At 36.9% G+C, this 22,304-nt stretch overlaps 1 protein-coding gene across 4 annotated transcripts in view; it reads right to left on the bottom strand.

The window, feature by feature from the left end:
• Positions 1-22,304, bottom strand: part of EPC1 (enhancer of polycomb homolog 1 (Drosophila)) — a 134,286-nt gene that overhangs the window by 10,826 nt on the left and 101,156 nt on the right. For all 4 annotated transcript variants that reach the window (XM_006877589.1, XM_006877587.1, XM_006877588.1 and 1 more), the window contains exons 3-10: positions 12,077-12,222; positions 11,437-11,643; positions 10,906-11,054; positions 9,878-10,037; positions 7,735-7,911; positions 7,558-7,647; positions 7,327-7,475; positions 5,580-5,932 (exon numbers count right to left, since the gene is read on the bottom strand). In XM_006877589.1, coding sequence (XP_006877651.1) covers positions 5,580-5,932; positions 7,327-7,475; positions 7,558-7,647; positions 7,735-7,911; positions 9,878-10,037; positions 10,906-11,054; positions 11,437-11,643; positions 12,077-12,222 — 1,431 coding nt within the window. The remainder of the gene's footprint in view (positions 1-5,579; positions 5,933-7,326; positions 7,476-7,557; positions 7,648-7,734; positions 7,912-9,877; positions 10,038-10,905; positions 11,055-11,436; positions 11,644-12,076; positions 12,223-22,304) is intronic.

Genomic DNA, 22,304 nt, shown 5'->3' with positions numbered 1-22,304 from the left:
AATACAATCTGAACTGGATGTTTATTATATATACAGAAGACATCTCAGATCAGGATGTCATTAAAAATGCAGGAGTCTAACCAAATGCTTGCATCCTGGTGTGGTGCTGTGGGTTAATGCGCTGGACTACAAAGTTGGTTCAAGCTCACCAGCAACTCCTCGGAAACCCTGTACAGGGTTGCTATGGATTGGAATGTACTTAACAACAACAACCAAATGCTAAACAATGGAAATACAATTACCAAATTTTTCTAAATGTCTATGAATAGACAGATATCAAAGTAGGTGTTTTGATTTTCAGTCTATCTCAAAATACGGTATGACAGTCAAATTGGCAATTCACATAAAGATGGGCAAGGTGGTTATTGTGACACATGACCATGGCACTTCACAGAACTACACATTTTGAGATCAGGAGCTGACCCTTGGTGGTTCCCAGATAATAACATCAAAATTTTGGGTTGAAGTCACAAAAATATTTAGGAGTGGAAGGAAAAGACCATCTCTGGAAAGCACTGATATTTTAAATTTATAAAAGAAACAGATAAAAATTTAAGATTTAATTTTATAGGAACTATTCAAAATTTTAATATATGATACTAAAAAATAAATCTGAAATTTGAAGGGGTTTCAAAGAGCTTGTGGAAAAACTCCATTAACTATTAATTTCTGTTTTACACAAACTCTTGAAGCCCTCTCATATAGAACACATGACAAACAAGACTCTATTTAGGGGAGAACAGTCATGCGAGAGACCTGATTGAAAGCGGAGTATTTTAAAACTAGAGCTAGGGAAGGAAGCATTATAGAACTTCAAATATTTGAAGGGCACTGATGTTCAAGGGGAAGGACATTTTTTTCAGTATGCTTACTGGGGCAAAATAGGAGCCAGTAAGTTTAAATTTAAGGAGGCAACTTTAGGTTCAATATAAAGACAAACTTTCTAACCAAGTTTTGTAACTGAAGAATCACCTGATCTGGAAAGTTGGTGAATTTGCCCTTAATGGAAATTTGACCAGGAAGACAGAGGACCAAGCAATGTTTCTTTCTGCATTCATAAGGTCACCCTGAGTCAGAACCAACTCAAAGGTAACTAACAACAGAAGTGTTTAGGTAGAGGTTAGAGATTATCTTTGTTTGGTAGCTTCTAACTCATTCTTTAGGTAGAAATTTGGATGAAATAACTAAAAATATTATGAGTTCACTTCTTATAATGGGAAACTATGGCACACCAGTACCAGGAATTTCCTCTATAGTTCAGGCTGTTGTACTGTAAAAAAAAAAACACTTCTATAGCTCTGGTAGCGTAGTGGTTACAAATCGGGCTGCGAACCGCAAGGTCTGCAGTTCGAAACTACCAGCTGCTCCGTGGGAGAAAAATGAGGCGATCTGCTCCCGTAAAGATTTACAGCCTCGAAAACCCTGTTCAGGGTCGCTATGGGTCGAAACCGATTCGATGGCACTTAACAACAACATAGCTAGAATACATCAACTGGGATGGGGGGGCGTTGTGTGACAAAAACTCAGAAATCAAGGTTATTTGAAAATTCAGTTTGGGGGACATGAATCACGGATTACCAAAATACATACATTGTAAAACATAAAACCCCAAACCAAAAAACAGCACCACCCCCGCCAAAATCAGGAATGTCTTTGAGCAGGACAAAGGAAGAACATTAACACAGGAAAAAAATAAATTTTAAAGTATGATCTTCTATTTAGTAAGCTTTGTTGTTGTTGTTATGTGCCGTGGAATCAATTCCGACTCATAGCGACCCTGAACAGGGTTTCCGAGGCTGTTAATCTTCACGGGAGCAGAACGCCTCATCTTTCTTCCGCGGAGCAGCTGGTAGTTTCGAACTGCTGACCTTGCGGTTCGTAGCCCAATTCGTAACCACTACGCTACCAGAGCTCCTTATTTAGTAAGCTTTAAGGCTATAGAAAGGAGCTCTGGTAGCGTAGTGGTTACGAATCGGGCGGTGAACCCTAAAGTCAGCAGTTCGAAACTACCAGCTGTCCCGTGGGAGAAAGATAAGGCTTTCTGCTCCCGTGAAGATTTACAGCCTCGGAAACTCTGTACAGGGTCGCTATGAGTTAGAACTGACTCCACAGCACATAAAGGCTATAGAGCAATCCAGAAATCCACTCTGAAAATCAAAGTACATCATAAATTAAATGGTGTCAAAGTATGAGCAGACCTAAACGCATGTGGAAAGCAAGCATTTCACCATGAAACTATTTACAGTCTTTATTTATTCCACTTAGTGTGAATATTCCTGCACATCACTATACAACTGAAGAACTATAAATGGATTTTGCTAGGGGTATTCCAGACTTTACTGAGACAGACTACTGAAAGACAAATCCACTTTCTGTTAAATTTTAAAAAACTGTGAATATTTACGAAATCTAACAAAATATTCAGTGCTCAAATCTAGATTTTCTTTTCCACAGCAAGAATAAAATTTTATGTTTCAAACCAAGTAAACTGCACTACATTGTGTAGCACTGCTAATGAGACAGGATCATGACATTCTACCTAACACAGTTGCTATTCATTTCTTTCAAAAGTAAACCAGATATATCTATAGTATACATATGGGAGTTGAGAAAAATGATCTGTACTGTTGAGGAAGTTTAATTGAGAACTAGAAATTCCAATCTTGGACACGTAACTGTGGTTTCAAAATTACTTTTCTACTGTTTCCAGTGTTCCTTTCTAATGACTAAAATAGATACTAATTCTGAAATCCAGTATTCCTCAAACTCAAAGACATGCAAATTAATACCAAATAATTGATAAAACTAAATTCTTAAAAGTGGTTTTAAGGATAAAATCGGAAAACTTTATGTGGAAACTGCCCAAATACATATAAACTAAAGATGATTAAAAATACATGATTTCTCCTCATATACAAAAACTTAGACCTAGGGTGTCTATGAGTATTGCAAGTCTCCCTCATTTCCTCCCCAGTGTGCTATTCTGCTGCACAGGATCCAGGAGATGAAGCACTCTAACATCTGACTATTCATCCGGTTACTGAAATAGGCAGAATGGCAAAAGACTGGGAAAGCAAGCCAAACTCTGACCAGCAGTTAAGAGACATAAAAGTTGATGTGGTAAAATGAATAGACCCTTCATATTCTCATTTAGAACGTTCTATTTTAAAACGAGATTTAATAGGCCCTTATAGGAGCTCTGGTAGCGTAGTGGTTATGAATCGGGCTGCGAACCCCCAAAGTCAGCAGTTTGAAACAACCAGCCGCTCCGCGGGAGACAGATGAGGCTTTCTGCTCAAGGTAAAGATTTATAGCCTCGGAAACCCTGTACAGGGTCGCTATGGGTCGGAACCGACTCGATGGCACTTAACAACAACAACAACAACAATAGATGATTATTTAGAAAAGGAAAAAAACCAGAGGGCATTGCTATGTTAATGTAGTAATATTTATCACCATCATCAAATCATCAAAACGGGTCTAAATTATAAAAATTATAACCCACATATCTGGCTTGAAAAGCTGGAAAGTTTAACCACTGAACTTGTATTTCATACAAAGGTGAAGTTCTAAAGTCAGTATGGGCAAAACTAAACCCTGAATGTTCCTTTAGAAAGACTCACTTCTTTCAATAAACTGAACACTGTCAGTTTTCCTTCTGGCATCAGATGAAAACCATAATTACTGAGCCACATGAGATGCCAATCAATGTAGGCAATGACACTCAAGTTACGCATTGACTCATTTCTCCAATTTCAGCATCACTGGGGAGAATATATTCTTCCAATGGAAGAGTATTTGTTGTTGTTATGTGCCGTGGAGTCGGTTCCAACTCATAGTGACCCTGTACAGGGTTTCCGAGGCTGTAAATCTTTATGGGAGCTGAAAGCCTAATCTTTCACCCGTGGAACAGCTGGTAGTTTTGAACTGCTGTCCCTGAGGTTCGCAGCCCAATTCATAACCACTATGCTACCAGAGCTCCTTGGAATAGTATTTAGGAGCTTGTAAATAATTTAAAATGCTAAATCCCACTCACCTCCAGTCCCTAGGGGCCTAAAATGCACATATGACATGACTCCGTTGTAATATATTTTATGGAGCAGAAAGGTTAAGTTTTGTGCCTCTAGAAAGTCCTATCATATTAATAGTTTGTAAGTATTTATTCCCTATGTATATAGAAATACCTAGCAAAATTCAAGGGGACATTTATTGAGTGCTAAAGAACGAAAATGGGCAATAGAAAAAAAAGGAAACCTATTTCATTTAGTTTTATCATACATAGGAAAGGAAATGATTAAAACACAAGGTTACTAAAGCATTTTTTCCCTCAGTAAAACTTTTTTTGGTAAAGTAACACTGTTTATCTTAGAGTTTGGTAACACATGCCTACATTTTTATTTTATAGGATGAGGAAATGAAACATGCTCATTTTTTACGGCATTTCAAAGAATTTTATACAACTTAAAAAGTAATATATTTTGTACATTTTAAAAATCTCTACACTCAGACTGCATGTAAGCCTTCATTTTGAACAGTTCTTTTGACTTTTAAGACTATAAACACATAAACTAGTTCTTTGTGATATAAACTCTAAAATTTAATGGATAAATACTCTGTTAGGCCTTGAGAGCAGTGGTGAAATATCTATTCTAAGCAACATAACTTTAACTTTAGTTGATTTCTGAAATGTGATATTTTTCTTATGAGCTAAAACATTTACATGTCATAGAAGTACTATTTTTGAACAATGAAATATACTAATTTATGAAACATCTGTTGAATTCCTTAAGAATAAAACAAATCTTCAGATTTATGAGAAGATTTCAATGTACCTGGTGATTAGAGGATTAGAATAAATACATTTATAGATTTTTCAAAATCTAAATTTAAATTACTTAAAGAGATTTGAATTATCATAATTTTAATAGTGAATTTCTATAATCTGTATACTTCAATTAACAGGTCTATTTATCACAACTTTAAAATAGAAAGCATAGAATATATGAATATTTAGGTTGATGGCATTTAGTTTAGACATTTCATAATGTAGCCATGATCAAGTATATGCTACATGAAAATATCTGCAAAGTATTAAAATAACACTGTAAATAATCTTCTCTGAACAATATGTTTCTAAGAATTTATTCTGAATTAGTGCCTCAGCAGACAAGGCTATTCCGCCTATCATCTTGCTAGTCACGACTCTGAAGCACACTATAGATAAAAGACTAGAAACATGTCCAAGCATACAACAGCAACAGCTTAAGGGACATTTTTTTCATATCATTTGAAAATACAATTGATTATTCTTATTCTTGTCATTTAGAGTACATTCAGGAAACATGTATGTCAACATTTGATCACAAACCCACCTTAGTATAAGACATATACATTCAAACTTCCTATAGTGACAAGATTTAGATAAATACTTAGACCTAGGATTTTTTTTTTTTCTGTTTTAAGAGAAAATGACTTTTAGTCCTAAATCTAATAGACCACATACTTAAAAAAAAAAGAGAAAAGAAAAAAGATGAGCCTGGTATTTCTATAAAAACGTACATAATAACAAAGAAACATACCAAAGTGTGCTGAACCACTGCTACTTTTATTTTGCGAAGAGGTACTGCATGTCTGGGTCCCAGGTTGTGCTGTTCCTGTTCGATTTATACTCCTATGTAGTTTTCTACAGGAGAGTTCATCATTGTCACTGTCATGTAGGGATGGTGTCCGAGGCCTAAAATGCCGCCATCTACATGATTTGATATTGACTAGTATCTGACTGAGGTCTTTAGACAAAGATTTGTCCGAGGTATTTATTTCTGAGGTATTGGCAAACTGATTGACTGGAGAGTGTTGTGGAGAAGCAAGCATTTCTAAATCCAGATGACGAAACATATTGTCATAGTCTGAATGAGCTCTGTCCAGTAAGACCCTATTAAAAAGGAGGCAAGAAACATACATTTAAACATTTATTCAAAAGTTACATATGAAAAGTTTTTCTTTCTCCCCCTTGACCCTCTCCAAAACTAACCCATACTGAATATTTAAAAGCTATGTTACTGGTGGTGTTAAGTTGAGTCAGTTCCAACTTGTAGCAACCCTAGATAAGGCTTCTGAGAGCAGCTGGTTAGTTTGAACTAACAAACTATAGTTACCAGCCCAGTGTTTATCCTACAGCACCACACCATGGCTCTTAAAAGCTACACTGTTGTTTTGTTAGGTACCATCGAGTCACTATAGGGTTTCCAAGGCTATAAATCTTTGGGGATTCTGACTCATAGCGACCCTGTATATGGTTTCTGAGGCTGTAAATCCTTATAGGAGCAGAAAGCCTCAGAAAAGTGGTTGGTGGGCTCCAACTGACAACATTGTAATATGCATTCCGCTGCTCAGAGCCACTCACTACATTCCCCTTGAATGCTACAGAACTATTTCAGTATTTGGCTCTGTAAGTTACAATCTCAATTTGTGGTAAATATTATTTATTTTGCTTCATAATGATTCCATTAAATTAAGGTAACATGCCACCAAACCACCTTAAAGAATAGGTACAACAAAAAGAGTCTTTTCAAAGTCTAATGGGTTAATCTATCAATAAGTTACTCAAAACGTATCAGAGTATTCTTTTCTAAATGTCTTAAATATTTTCACTTTCATTACAAAGCACCAAAACAAACACTAAACAAACACTTTAAAAAAATGTTGCTAACTTAACGTATTCTCATCTAAGTTTCATTCTTTTATTTCGGTGGGGGGAGAAAAGTAAAAAAGTATGTGATCTTTGACATATTTTACAGCATTAAAATTTCCTGTTGGTAAAATATTAAGGATCAACTACTCTAGAAGAAATATTTTCATATTATGTATAGCATTTTAAGATACAGTAATTTCTGCACTGGCAAGTTAAATAGCCCCCTACACTGGGCTGTATAGTTCACATGATAGTACTCACAGCCTTTCAATCCTTTAATGAATTTCTCTCAGGACTTCTAACACATCATTTTTAGTTTCTTGAGCATAATAAAATTTGTACAATCGTGATTTATACTTGTCTTCACTTACTACCTTTGGTCAGAATTCTGCCACTTGATACTTATCTGCGGTTTTCAATCCTAAGGGATCCATTAGTGTTAGGTATTAAAAGCTCTGGTTGGGTTAAGAACCAGGAAGCAAAATGGCAAAAGTATTTCAGCTAACGTATTAATTAGGAATAGCAAATGTGAACTAAAGAAACTGTTTGGAAAGATTATTTTAATTAAAACATTAGATACGATTACCTTACTCTCTAAGAAATCCCTACACTAAGAAAATATAGAAGAACCTTACCTTCCACCGCGCCCAACCCGTCTTCGTGCAAATCCAATACACCTTTGGGGTACGGTGAGAGTAGTTAAGCAGTATCTATATCGCACATCTCCTAAGCCTCCATCTTTAGGACTAGTCCAAGGCCAGTTGCCAGTTGGGTCTAAATGAGGCTTAAAAAAAAATCCAGTATTATTTAATTTTTTCAGCTAAAGGTTAATAATTTGCTACTTATAAAGAGACCCTGGAACTTACAGCAAAGTACTGACAGCCTGCTTTCCTACGGAAAGCAAAAGGACCATCAGGATCGTTCTCTTCCTCAGCTTCTGAAGAGCCAGACAAAACCTGTAAACGGGGCAAATGAAATGGGTCAAAAGATGAGGTCGACTACACTCCTTTATCTCTATTTGTTGAGAAATTCTTGTACTTCACCTGGGAGAGAGGCTCTTCATCTGAGCTGGGAAAGTCATACTGATTTAAATCTTTAGCATTGAAGACTGGCAATGCAGCGGGACTCGTCTGTTGAGGAGGAGCAGCAGCAGACGATGGTAAGACTTTGGGCTTCTTTTCATATTTACGTTTCGGTCGTATAAGATCGGATTTATCTTGCTGTAACAAAGTAATGAATTATACAGATGAGAAACTATATTCAATAAACATGGTTTCTTTGGGGGGGGGGGAAGTCTTAAAAAAAAAGAATCCCATAACTATTTTATTTCAATTAAAGTAAAAGAGAGAACAGAAGCTCTCCACTTATTAAGTACATACTGACATCAGTATGTACTGCTAGCTGCCAGCTTTTCTTAATTTTTCCATGAAATTCTAGGAATTAATTAAAATAATAATAATAAAAAAGGAATGTCTACTCCTTACACTCAATTAGTAACAAATCAGTATGGGAATATAATAATGAAAATGATTTTGCACACACAAATCAAACTACAAATAACTGTTACTAAGTGTTAACATAGTGAAAAATGAACCCATAATGCCCTAAAAAGAAAACAAACCCTGCTGCCATTGAGTCAACTTCTACTCATAGTGACCCTAGAGAACAGAGTGGAACTGTCTCATGGGGTTTCCAAAGGCAGCACTCTTTACAGAGCAGACTGCCACATCTTCTTCCCACAGAGCAGCTAGAGGCTGGGAACGCTGACCTCTCAAGGCAGCAGCTGAACACTTCACCTCGGCATCACCAGGGATCCTCCCCAAATGCCCAGGTGTTATAAAACCAGAGCTATACGGAGCTGATGGCTGAATAATGAATGATTCTAGAGTGGTGCATTTTGACCAGTTTTAGAGGTATGATGTTGTTGTTGTTAAGTGCCATTGAGTTGGTTCTGACTTATAGTGACCCTGTATAGGGTTTCCAAGGATCAACCGGTAGGTTTGAACTCGTGGGTTTGAAGCAGTCCAGTGCTTATCCTACAGCACCAGAGACGTAAAATCATAAAATAAAGGAAATACAGGGTAAAATACAGTGGGCAAGAGTAATCTGAGTTGCTGTAATACAGTTGTTGTTAAGTGCCGTTGAATTGGTTCTGATTCAAGGTGACCCTACATAGTCTTTCCGAAGAGTGGCTGGTGGGTTTCAACTGCTGAACTGACCCTATAGTGTCATACCAGGACTCCATTTATATGAGTAAAGGAAACAATATTTTGGAGCATAACTTTTCTGGACTGTATAGAAAGTAACTCTTTACTTGTCCCTATCTGTTTTTGTAACCAAAGGGCTCATGTTTCCTCACAAAATGGTCCCTTGGCCTTGCTCCAAAATGACAGAAATACCAGGCTTGGGAAATGATTCTAACTAGTCTGGCAATTTGTACATTTGAGTTTGGAGGTTTGTGATACCTCACAAAAACAAATGACAACAACATGACTTTAAATAATATAGTCCTAGAAAAGGTAGCAGAGCCACCCAACTCCTTAAACTGAATTGGTACATGGTGAATTTTAAGTTTCACAATAAAAGCTTTGTATGAAAAATACAGTATACTACTCTTTCTCCAGATGCATGTTTTCTAAGAAGGTGTTACCTAATTTGTTGTCCTCCTTTATCTACCTCAGTTTCCCTAACTAATTTTACGTCCCTTCATCGATTTTATTCTTCACAAACTTTGAAGTATTTGGTTAAGTATTGGTTTATCAGATATCTCCATTTCTAAGACACTATCTACATCAGAAAATACTAATTTCCTCTTGTTCCACTTAGGACACTGATGTGCCTATAAAACATAACTCATCATTTATTAGGAATAATTTCATATCCTTACCCCCTAGTTTTCATAGTTTCTCTGAATTATTCCAATACTTCATAATCTTATAACTAAGAAAATATTCCATTTATCAGACACAGTTAATAATATCATCCTTTCAAAAGAAAAGGAAATAACATAAAGAAAAACAAAGATCTGGTTTTAATTACATTTTTTTTTCATAATATGCCATAATCGTAAACTTTTTACAACACAATTTTTGTAAAGGCTGTGTTTTTCTTTCTCACTCTCATTATATCAATAAAATATTATCAAATAAGACTGTCATCAGATATTACCACAAAAGTTTTAATCACCTTATTAACTTTAAACTCCTTCACATCCATTGCTTCCTGATGTTTAAATTGATTGCTATTAGTAATAGGAATGATGGGGATGGCGTAAGTAGGCTTTACTGGCTGTCTCTGTGCCATAACCTCAGACATGATCTCTCCATTGTAGTCACCCAAATTATACCTAAAATTAAAAAAGGAAGGTTTACAAATTTAGTTCAGTAAGTATAATTATTAATAATTATTACAAACAGATCAGATGTAAAGATGAGATTACAAAGATGAGATTACAGTTAAATCTTAACTCTGCTGAATGCTGATCAAAATTAAAAGAAGTGTAATTCTTTTTCCTCTTTCTACTTTTTAGTTTATATCTTTATGTCAGCATCGTAAATACATGATTGTGTGGCGGGGGGAACAAAGGTTTGGATTTTAACTTGGCAATTTTGGTGAAAGATGTGGTGAGGAAGTTGAAACTAATGCCTAAAATGGTACAGAGAAATTTTCTTTTCATTTAAATCGGCAGTGCCATAAAACTAATGTTTCTGAAAGGAATCACAACATATATAAGAGTTTTCTTTAGGACTAGGCATTGGAAAGACAGTGAGATGTTCATTTTTCATTCTGTACCATTTTGGAAGATATTATAGGCTTTCCCCTTAACAACTTTTTTACATTTTTCTATTGAACAACCCTGTATATGATTAAAAACCAACAAACAATAAAACCTAAAAAAATCAGTACCATAAAGGGAATAAAACCTTAGAATTGACAGATATTATTTTCTCTCTCCCTCACAACCCTGCACACAACTCAAATGAGGGCAAAAATAGTAAGACTGAAAATGAAAATACTCATTAAAATTTAAATTTATCAAATAAAGAAAACAGAGAAATAAAAAATTATACAAGTGTAATTATCATGTCACATATTTAATTCTTACAAAAAGGTATTTCTGAAGTTACATATAATTGCTGAGGAATGAAGTTTATTCTATATACAAAATGTTTATGACACCCTATTTTCCAATGCTATTTAAAAACATACTTTACCTCTTCTCCATAATTTCCAGTGTTAAGTGCAATAGCTCCCTTTTACTCTTTTCTCTTCTCTTTATCATTTCTAGAATAGTAACAGCCCGACTGAGATCTCGACGCAACTTGAGCATTTTTTCATATGAGGCCTCATCATTTTTGCGATTCTACAAATATGAAGTTGCTTGTTTAGTATCAATAAGTATTTCTAAACTAGTGGTATTCTTACAATTATATAGGAAGTTGTACTTAAAACCAAATTGCAGCCTTCAACTACTAAAGATTTTAAGTAAAAATAATTTCTCCTACATTACAGAGAAAACGTCCTGGTAGTATAGTGGCCTAGGAGTCGGACTGCTCCCCACAAGGTTGCTTGTTTGAAACGACCAGTTGCCACACTGGAGGAAGATGAGGCTTTCTGTTCCCTTAAAGATGTACAGACTAGGACACCCTATATACAGGGCTGCTCTGAGTCGGAACCTACTCCCCGACACATCACCACCACCACCCACATTACAGAGAATTGTGTTATTTCCCAAATTCACTTACTTTTCGAGTCTGCATTTTTTCAGTACGTCTTCTAAAAGCCACATAAGGATCATTTGTGCTGGAGCCATCTCGCTTCTCTTGTTTTACTAATGGAATAAGAGATGGTCCTCGACAATTTTTTCTCTTTTTAATCCAGTATTCATAAACTTCTCTAATTAATTCATCATCTTCTTTAAGCAGTAGTTTGGCTTCCTGTAGACTGACTGGCTAAATGGAAAATCATTATGTCATTTATATATAATAGATAGAGTTTCAAAAGCACTTATTTCTAAAGTTTAAATGACAATCAAAATAGCAGCACAAATGATAACAAACCTCTGTGGACTATCTTATTCATGCCAGTCACTGAGGTTAAGTGCTTTATGTATAATCGTTTACTTAGTCTTCAGTAACAATCCTATATTGCTTCATCTCTCTCTATTTGAGGTGAAGAAAATAAAGGATTATATATAAAAAAATTTCAATATGTCGCTCAAGATTTTTATAAGTTAGTAATTGGCAGAGATGAGATCTGAATTCATGCTGTCAATTCCAGAGCATGCTAAGGTAATCTTCCCCCAACATTATACTGTTCCCATATGGAGATATTTATATCAATATATGTATATACACATGCATTACATATGCAGTGAAGTTGTACCTGCTGACCACTGCCTTTTTCTAGACGGTCAATCATCTCTTCAAATTGCAATGGGCAAATGTCCATTTTCTTTTTCAGTTTATTCACAAATACTTCATCTTCAGAATCCAAATCATAATCAGGCTGTTCAGCATCCAAACTAAAAGCTGACAGAAGGAACCATAAGCAATCATTTGCTGTTTGAATTCACTTAAAAAACAGATGTCTGGATAAAAACAAGGACCTAGATTTTCTAAAGAAATGAGATCTTTTTGAATTGTGTTACAGAATCATAATCTAAGCTTATAGATCAGTTTCACACATTTAAAGTTTAAGAAAGATTACCTGTCACTGTATTAATGTCCATACATGTGATAAAAGATAACACATTATTACCCCTGCTGCCTATTCCCCAAAGCAAAAAACCAGATTACCATTATAAATATTATGAAAAGATTATTAAATGTATTGGGTTGAGTCACATGTAGTTAAAAAATAATCAAATATCAGTAATTTCATATGATTTGATATTATAAAAAAGGACAAGAAGGTGATCTTTAAGTAAGCCTGCTTCTAGAACAGTTCCACTTTACACATTATTTTAACTACCAAAAGTTTAAGAAATGATATTTAAAGCTGAAATGTTAGAAGCCACTGCCAATAACAGTAATAGCTCTCACTCTGTAAGTACACTCCTGCCAAGGAGCTCTGTACCAACCACTGCCATGGTAATGAAAACGTGAGGCAGTTCTTAGATTTGCCAGATTAGGGGAGAAAAGACAAGGAGCACGGCTCCACAGCAGATTATCAAACATTTAATTATGTATCAAAATTAAGCTTGTTTGCAATTAATATGACAAGAAAAATACGTATTAAGTAGCTAGATAGAGAATTTGTCTATCTCTTATTTAATTTAATTTCTTCTACCAGTTTTCCTTTTACCTTAAAGTCTAAATCCTTAGAATGGAATAAGGCCACTCTGGACCTAGACAATCCATTCTAACCAGTAATGTATGCTCTGCTGTTTTTGTTAAGTGCAACCCTGAATAGGGTTTAGCAATATCAAATTTCATATTGTTTAAGCAGCATGCTATTTAATGACTTCAGACCTTTACTTTGCCTACTTTATGCCTGCCCACTTAGCAAGTGCAATATTTAATCTTTTCAAAATACATCCCGACATACATACGGACACCATTGGAAATGTTAAAGAGCCAGGATGTCAGCTTGAGGATTAAGGCGTGCCTAACTCAAGCTATAAGGAGCTCTGGTAGCGTAGTGGTTACGAATCGGGCAGCGAACCTTAAGGTCAGTGGTTCGAAACTACCAGCCGCTCCGCGGGAGAAAGATGAGGCTTTCTACTCCCGTAAGGATTTACACCCTTGGAAACCCTGTACAGGGTCGCTATGGGTCGGCTCCGACTCGAAGGCACTTAACAACAACAACAACAACTCAAGCTATGGTATTTTCAATTGCTTCATATGCATGTAAAAGCTGGACAATGAATAATGAAGACCAGAGAAGACTTGACGCATTTGAATTATGGTGATGGTGACAAATACAGAAGAATAAACAATCTGTTTTGCAAGGAGTGCAGCCAGGATACTTTTAAAAAGAATAGTGAGACTTTGTCTCACTTACTTTGGACATATAATTAGGAGTAACCAGTTCCTGGAGAAGGACATCATTCTTGGTAAAGTAGAAGGCCAGCAAAAAAGAGAAGCACCCCATTTAGATGGACTGACAGAGTGGCTTCAACTTCAACAATGGGTTCAGAGATTTGGTGAATATGGGGGGGGGCAGTACTGGGCAATTTTTGTCATTTTGTAAATAGTCACTATGAGTCAGAACAGACTCAATGGCACCGAACAACATGAACATGAACCCTTTTAATTAAACATGACTACTGAAAGTTTGTGGCACCCAATCAGTATATAAACATATAGAGGGAACAACAGTAGTGAGGTATACACATCACAGAATGGTCAACTCTTCAAGATCAAAAGGGCAGTATTTACCTGAGGACACAATTCAGAAGTGTTGGGAATGAAAGGAACAGAATCCCAGAGAAGTGGGATAAGCAGCGCTACATGGAGGGAAATGCCATCATTGAAATGAAACAAAAGATATGATTTGATGAATTTAAAACTGATGACCTGCTCTGTAAACCTTCACTAAATTTACAATAAAAAGTTAAAAAACAAAATACACTTGTGGCACCAATGATAAAAATTCCTATTCTAGTTTGGTTAGCAACTGCATTAACAACTCACAAGCAGCCATCTAAGGTACAACTACTAGCCTCTCTCCATCTGGAACAAAGAAGAGTGAAGAAAATCAAAGACACATAGAAATAATTGGAGTCCTGGTGTAGTGCCATAGGATAAACACTCAACCTCAAGGTCAGTTTGAACCATAAGGTTGGTTAGTTCAAACTCACCAGCCACTCCTCAAAACTCTAGAGTCACTATGAGTCGGAACTGACTCAATAGCACTTAATAACACGGACACAATTAGTCCTAAGGACTAATGGGTCACACAAACCTTGGCCTCCATAACTCTGAGACCAGAAGAACTAGATGGTGCCCAGTTACCAGGGCCAAATGCTCTGAAAGGGATCACATTAGAAGGACCCGGATAGAGTGGAAGAAAATGTGAAATGAAACTCACCACCATAAAAGACCAGGTTAAAACACTGGTGGAACGCCAAGACTATGGACCTTAGTCAACCTTCAGCTCTGGTACTGAACTAACCCCGTGACTCAAATTTTCAGCCAAACAAAAGCTAGGTATATAGGGAGAACAAAACTAGTGGGGTGCACACACTAAAGAATGGTCAACCATTCTAGATCAAAACAGGGCAGTATTTACCTAAGGACCAAAGTCATAAGGGCTAAAAAAGGAGGAGGAATGGAAATGGGAAACAAAGGGAGGGAATGAGATAGGTAATGTTACATTGAAGGGGTTGTACTCACTGAGATGGAATGAAGTGTATGATCTGTTGAACATAAATCTGCAATCCATAACCTTCATTCAATTCACAATAAAAAGTTTAAAAAATACTTTTTTTAATAGCGTTTTTTCTGACCTTTGACATTAATTTTGCAATTTAGTGTGGCAAAGTGTATGAAATAAAGTAGTTTCAAGTATTCTTTTTCTGCAGTGCGTTCTCTGGCTCTATTTCCTTTATTTTTGTACCTGATAAACAATGTGGACATGATTGATCCTGCCCAATTACAAGTGAACAACCTATGACATTAAACTGCAATTGATTTTAAAATATAAAATATTATATTTAAGAAAAGTTTCCATTCATACTCCCCCCGCCCACTTTTAAGGTTTTTATTGTGGACTGAGTGAAAGTTTACAGGGCAGTTCATCAGTTTTATTTGCACCAAATCATATACCTTGTTTCATTACAATTATAATCCCCTCCATGTACACCAGTTAACAGTGTTTCTCTTTATTCACTTTAGCTTTTTTCTTTTTAAAACTCAGGCATATATAAAATTTACACCAAAGGGCACATTCTACAAGTTTGCCTCCTGGCCACCAGCTCTCAGTCCCTCTCTTTCCATGAATCTAGAGTCCTCAGCTGCTCCCTCTCTCCATGTCCCCATCTCTGCCTCCATGCAGAGAAATTTGAAACCGAATTTACTTTAGAAAGAATTGAAAAAGAAATAAAAATTTCGTTCAAATGTTCTTAGTAGCAAAGCAGCAACAATGTGGCTTACCCATAACCTGGTACCTACTAGAATATGGGAGAACCAAGTTGGTGCTAGACAAGGGTAGAGGTGTCAAGTGATGGCAGAGGAACTGGAGATAAAAGTATTCCAAAAAATCAGATGCTTGCCTCAAATCCATTCATATTCTTTTAAGCATGGTATTCACTTCCATTGGTCCTCACATTTGTATTCCCATGGGCCAAATCCTTTACTGTTTCATTCTAATTCCTTGCAGTTGAAGCTGCAGCATCAGTGAATCTCCCTTTCATTAACATGGCCTCTCTTCACTCTGATTTGGTTAGTTCCAGCTCTCCATTTTTACAATGCTCATGGCAAGCATTTATGTTACAGCATTTTTGTTCCTATGCTATCTAGTGAGCTCTTCTGTGTAACCTCATGTGTCCAACTTATCACAGGCTCTCTCAATAATCATTTCATGTTGTTGTTAAATGCCATCGAGTCACTTCTGACTCATAGCGACCCTGTAATAGGGTTTCCGAGGAGCAGATGGTGAGTTTGAATCACCAATCTTATGGTTGAGTGCTTATCCTAGAATGTCACAGCAGGATCCCAACAATAAATGATTAAAAAAAAATTACTTCACTAGATCACTCCTTTCCTTTGTACGATTTCTGTATATACTTTAGAATCTGCTTGGTAGAGCATCAGTCTTTCTCTCAGAATGTGAATGATTTCCTTGGGCATGGTGTCTTATTAACTGCAAGGTCCGTGCCTCAAATCTACCAGCCTCTCTGTGGGAGAAAGATAAAGCTAGATGGCAGTGGATTATACCTATAGTGCACAGATAGTAAACATGTTTCATCTTGTTTGCCAACTCTGTTAGTGGCTGTGAGTGCTCTGTTGAAAAGAATGCTGATGATGCTGATTCTACTCAAGGGGTGGGGAGGGGGAGAGAAAACAAGGACATCTACCTCTCCCATATGCTAAACTACAGAAGAATTGATTTGAGTTACGGTGTTAGAGAAGAGTATTAAAAAGTACCACGGACTACCAGAAGAACAAACAAATCAGTGTTGAAATAAGTACAACCCGAGTGCTTCTTATAAGCCTAGAGGGCTAGACTTCGTCTCTCATCCTTTAGACATGTTATCAGGAGGGACCAGTCCCTGGAGAATGTCATGCTTGGTAGAGTGTTGAGTAAGTGAAAAAGAGGGAGACCCTCAATGAGATGGATTGGCACAATGACAGCAGCAATGGGATCAAGTGTAGCACTGATTGTGAAGTTGGAGCAGGACTGGGCAGTGTTTTGTTTTGTTGTGCGTGCATACCATTGCGATGAGTCGGTACTGACTCCATGGCTCCTAACAACAGTAACAACATCCCACCCATGGGGTTCTGGGGTGCTATAGGATATGTACTTGTCTGCTAACTGCAAGGTCAGAGGTTCAAACCCACCACTGCTCCTCAGAAACCCTATACAGGGCAAAGAGAGCTGGATGTGACTGGACAGCAATTAACAACCAACAGCATAAAGGTAAAAATAACACTAGGGAGGAAAGCACACTTAAAATAATCAACCATGTGAGATCAAAAGGGAAGATTCATTCAAGGACAAAGCTCAGAAAAGTTAGTAAAAGATAAGAAATAGAAACAAAAAACATAAAAAGGAAGTGGGATTAGTGATATTACATTGTGGGGAATGCAGTAACTGTCATGAAACAAAATGTGTATATGAACGGAAAACTCATCTGCTCTGTAAATCTTCACCCAATTCACAAAAAAAGTTAAAAAGATGTTAACTAACTATTTATCATGGTTCTATAAATAGGACTGTCTTCTGGATTTTCTGACTCATGTTACTGTATTCAAAGAAGAATAAAGAAAAACAGGCCAACAGGTCATCTCTGAGTAAGTTCTGCCAATTAAAATGAGACCTAGCTAGCCAATAATTGGAAAATAGTAAGAACCATGTTGTACAAGTAGACTCCTTTTAAAATATTCTGATAAGGAAAAACCCAGATATATATGGTCAAACAAAATACAACACAAAATGTGATACACATATAAAGGTAAAAGCGTCATATACACTATATCTGATTCCTGGAAGGAGTGGGACTGAGAGCTGACGGCCAGGAGGCAGACCTGCAGACTGTGCCCTTTGGAGGTTTAAACGATTATATATGTCTGTTGTTGTTGTTAGGTGCCATCCCTACTCAGTGACCTTATGCACAGCAGAATGAAACATTGCCCAAACCTGGGTGTTCAAAAAAAAAAAAGTCTAAACATTAATAGAGAGAAATACTGTTAGCTGATGGTACATGGAGGGGATTAAAATCATTGTAATGAAACAAAGTATATGATTTGTTGAATATAAAACTGATGATCTGTCCTGTAAACTTGCATTCAATTCACAATAAAAACATTTTTTAAAAATCTGAGTAAAAAGGATCCAATTGTGCATATAAATTAATTAGTTTTAAAGGAGACACAGAGTGTATACAAGATATAATCCATAGTACTTGCCCTTGTATTTAAGAGTGTAATAACAGAGATGAAACACACAGATAAATGTCTATGTAACAAGTGCCACATTATGGCTCAAACTAAGTATGTAAAAGATATAGGAAAACAAAAAGTGAAAGGGTATCTGGGACCATACTTATGGTCTACAGCATAACTGTGATTGTTGTTGTTAAGTGCTGTCAAGTCAGTTCCAACACACAGTGAGCCTTTATAGGGTTTCCTAGGAGTGGCTGGTGAGCTTGAACTGCCGACCATGAGGTTCAAGCCCACTTTGCAGTCCAGCGCATTAACCCACAGTGCCATACCAGGACTCCATAACTGTGATAGGAAAACAGAGTATAATCCCTGATTTAAAGGAAAGAACTATCCAAAATTGAAGGAACTATCTAGAATTGCTCAGACCAGGAATGGTAAAAAGGTTTGAACTGAACCAGGAACTCTGAATGACTTTGAAAAGCTGCTGAAATCAATTCTGAGCAGCAGATTAGACTGATATAATAGATTAGTGCCATTTACCAGGGAGTAGTTTTTGTAAGAAGTGCAGTCAGAGTGCTCCTTAGAGGCCAAGATGGCCAAACTTTGTCTCTCAAACTATGGGCATATTGTCAGAAGGGACCAGTTGCTAGAGAAGGATATCATGTTTGGTAAGGCGAAGGGTCAGAAAAAAAGAGGAAGATCCCTACAACGGGATGGACTGGCAGCATCGATAGATTCAAGCGTGTTTCGTTCTGCTGTGCATAAGGTTGCTATGAGTCAGTACCGACTCGATGGCACCTAACAACACCAGTATTTGATACCCTTACCTACAAAGATCTTGGAGAGCGCAGTGGCTCCACATGATAAGCACTGGACTGCAAACCAAAAGATACACGGCTTTCTGCTCCTGCGAAGATTTAAGATCTTGGAAACCCTATACAAGGTTGCTATGAGTTGGAACTGGTTCGACAGCACTTAACAACCTAAGACCTCAGAAGACAAAGACAAGAGTCACTAGCTAGAACATGAAATTCTCTAAACTCTTTACATTTAAAAGCCATAGAGCTTGGAGTCACTTCTAGACCATATATTGTTGTTGTTGTTCAGTGCCATCTGGTTGGATCTGACTAATAGCAACTCTGTACAGTGTTCCTAAGGAGCGGTTGTTGTGTTTGAACTATTGACCATGCAGTTATCTTATAGCGCCACCAAGAACATGAAAGGGTAGTAAATGGGAAATCACAGGTGTGAGAGGCAAACAGTCTCTGGAGATAATGTTCTAGGTTTAATGCTAAGATATTATCTGTTAGAAAGCAGTAACAGAAGAATGCTGGGGAAAGAGTAATATGTTGTGGGCAACCCACCCTGCAACACACACACACAACACAAACATGTCACTGAGTTAAATTTCTAACTCATGGAGATATGTTATAAAGTAGAATTATTCCATATGTTTTCTTGGCTATAATCTCTAAGAAGGCGGATCACCAGGCTGTGTTTCTGTGATGCTGGTGTGTTCAAATCACTAATCTTCAGGTTAGTATCTCACAGCAAACCATTTGAATCACCCAGAGATCTGTGACCAGGCAAAGAGAAGTTGAAAATGTAATTTTTTAGAATCAGGATATAAAGAAAAGATACTAGCTCTGGGGATAATGAGAAAGTAGGTTTTACAATGCTTCATTTTCTTTTTCTTTTCTTTTCTTTAACAAAAACTTGTTATATGGAAACAACTGCAAGCACAGAAGTAAAAATTAAAATGGTGCCGAGGAACACCTACCTTTAAAATCTTACTCCATTTTATCATTTGCATGTGACTCTATTTCTCTCTATATAAAAAGATACAAATTTTTTTTCTGAGCTCTCCTTGGGTAAATTAAATTCATAATAGTGTTTTACTGCTAAATATTATCAAAGTACATTACCTAACAATAAAGAGATTATTTTATGTAACCACATAACTTCATAAATTTATACTCACAATAGTTTAATCTTTCCTCTATATGCCAATTCTGTCAGTTGACCTAATACCGTCTTTTGTTACATTTCCACCCTCCAGTACAGGATTTTGTCTTGGATCAAGTACCACTTTAGTTGTTATGCTCTCTTGTTGTTGTCAGGTGCCATCGAGTCAGAACCGACTCATAGCGACTCCATGCACAGCAGAACTAAACAATGTCCGATCCTGGGCCAACCTTACTACTGTTGCCACCCTTGAGTCCATCTATGCTGCCACCTGGCCAGTCCATCTCATTAGGGGGGGGTCTTTCTCTTTTTCCACCATCTTATCAAGCATGGTACATTTCTCCAGCGACTGGTCCCTCCTGACAATTTGTACAAAGTATGAGAGGACTAAGTTTGGTCACCTAGGCCTCTAACGAGTGCTCTGACTGCACTTCTTCCAAAACAAATCCTTTGGCTCTTTTGGCAGTCCATGGCACTTTTAGTATTCTCTTCCAACACCATAACTCAAAAGCATCAATTCTTCTATGATCTTCCTTCTTCACTGTCCAGCTTTCGCATGCATATGAGGTTATTCTCTCTAACCTCCTTTAATGAGGAATATTTCCATAGCCATTCTTTGTCGTTTAAGACTTAAATTTTTGAAGACTATGCTTCCTTTTTTCCGTGTCTCTTTAGTACTGTTATTAATAGCATGTTCCTCCTGATTCTCTACCTCCCTTGTGGTTAGATTATGCATTGTTGAATACTCATAGGTAAAAGTTGAAAGCTTGTAAGGGTATTTCATCTGGAGGTGTATGATGGTCATCTGATCCTCACAAGTGATGCTCATTTTAATCAACAGTTGAGACAATACCAGATTTACTCTATACCTACTGTGTTTTTCTCCTAAAAAAGTAGTTTGTGGGGAGACTTTATGAAAAGATTCACTGCCATTGAGTCAACTCGAACTCACAGCAACCCTAAATATCTTTAGAGGAGTAGATAGCCTCATCTTTCTACCACAGAGCAGCTGGTGGATCTGAAAAGCCAATCCTAACCAAGTGCCAATAGCACTCAAATAGGTTGCTTTGCAACTAAATTCCCTTTTGTACCAAAAGCATGCACTGATGATCTTGCCTGATCCAATGTTATTCATGATGGTTACAAAAATGATGATTTTTCAACTTTTGAACCCTCTCCACATTATATCAAGGAGCTCTGGTAGCGTAGTGGTTACGAATTGGCCTGCGAACCTCACAGTCAGCAGTTGGAAACTACCAGCTGTTCTGTGGGAGAAAGATGAGGCTTTCTGCTCCCTGTAAAGATTTTTATACAGGCTCGGAAACCATGCGTGGGGTCACTATGAGTAGGAACCGACTCCACGGCACATAACAACAACAACAACAACCGCATTTTACCATTTACATTTCTAATATTAGCAAGAGACCACTCCTATTAATTTACCTATGTATTATCAGTATGTATTTCCAAATTCTTACCCTATCAATGGGTCACAATCCATTTTTGAAGCACACTTTAATTTCTGGCATAACAAGATGTTATACATAAAAATTCATGGCAATATACCCATTCATAAACAATTAACTAAACCATCTAGCAAGCAAGATTCAATTTGACTTTAGAAGAAATTGACATTACACACTCATTCTTCACTTATAGACATGGTGGTTTTGAGAAAATCTGCTTCTGTACCATTTATTAAAATGCTACACTACTTCCACTGAATTGCTTTTGCATCTTGGTCAAAAATTAGTTGGTCCTATTTGTGTGGGTCTGTTTCTGAGTTTTCTATTCTAGTCTGTTGATCTCTGTGTTGATTCCATGGCAGTATTACTGTCTTGATTACTGAAGCTCTAGATATAAGGAGCTCTGGTACCGTAGTAGTTACGAATTGGGCTACTAACCTCAAGGTCAGCAGTTTGAAACAACCAGTGGTTCTGTGGGACAAAGATGAGGCTTTCTGCTCCCGTAAAAATTTATAGACTTGGAAACCCTATACAGGGTTGCTATGGGTTGGAACCGACTCAACGACACTTGACAAAAACACATAAGGGGGCTTCAAATAATTAATAGGAAAATTCCATAGACCCTTTGAAGCC

This window comes from Chrysochloris asiatica, unplaced genomic scaffold (genome assembly GCF_000296735.1).
Source record: "Chrysochloris asiatica unplaced genomic scaffold, ChrAsi1.0 scaffold00532, whole genome shotgun sequence".
In the NCBI taxonomy this organism is placed as follows: domain Eukaryota; kingdom Metazoa; phylum Chordata; class Mammalia; order Afrosoricida; family Chrysochloridae; genus Chrysochloris; species Chrysochloris asiatica.
Note: the sequence above shows the minus strand (reverse complement) of the source record. Positions and strands in the feature narration are given on the sequence as shown.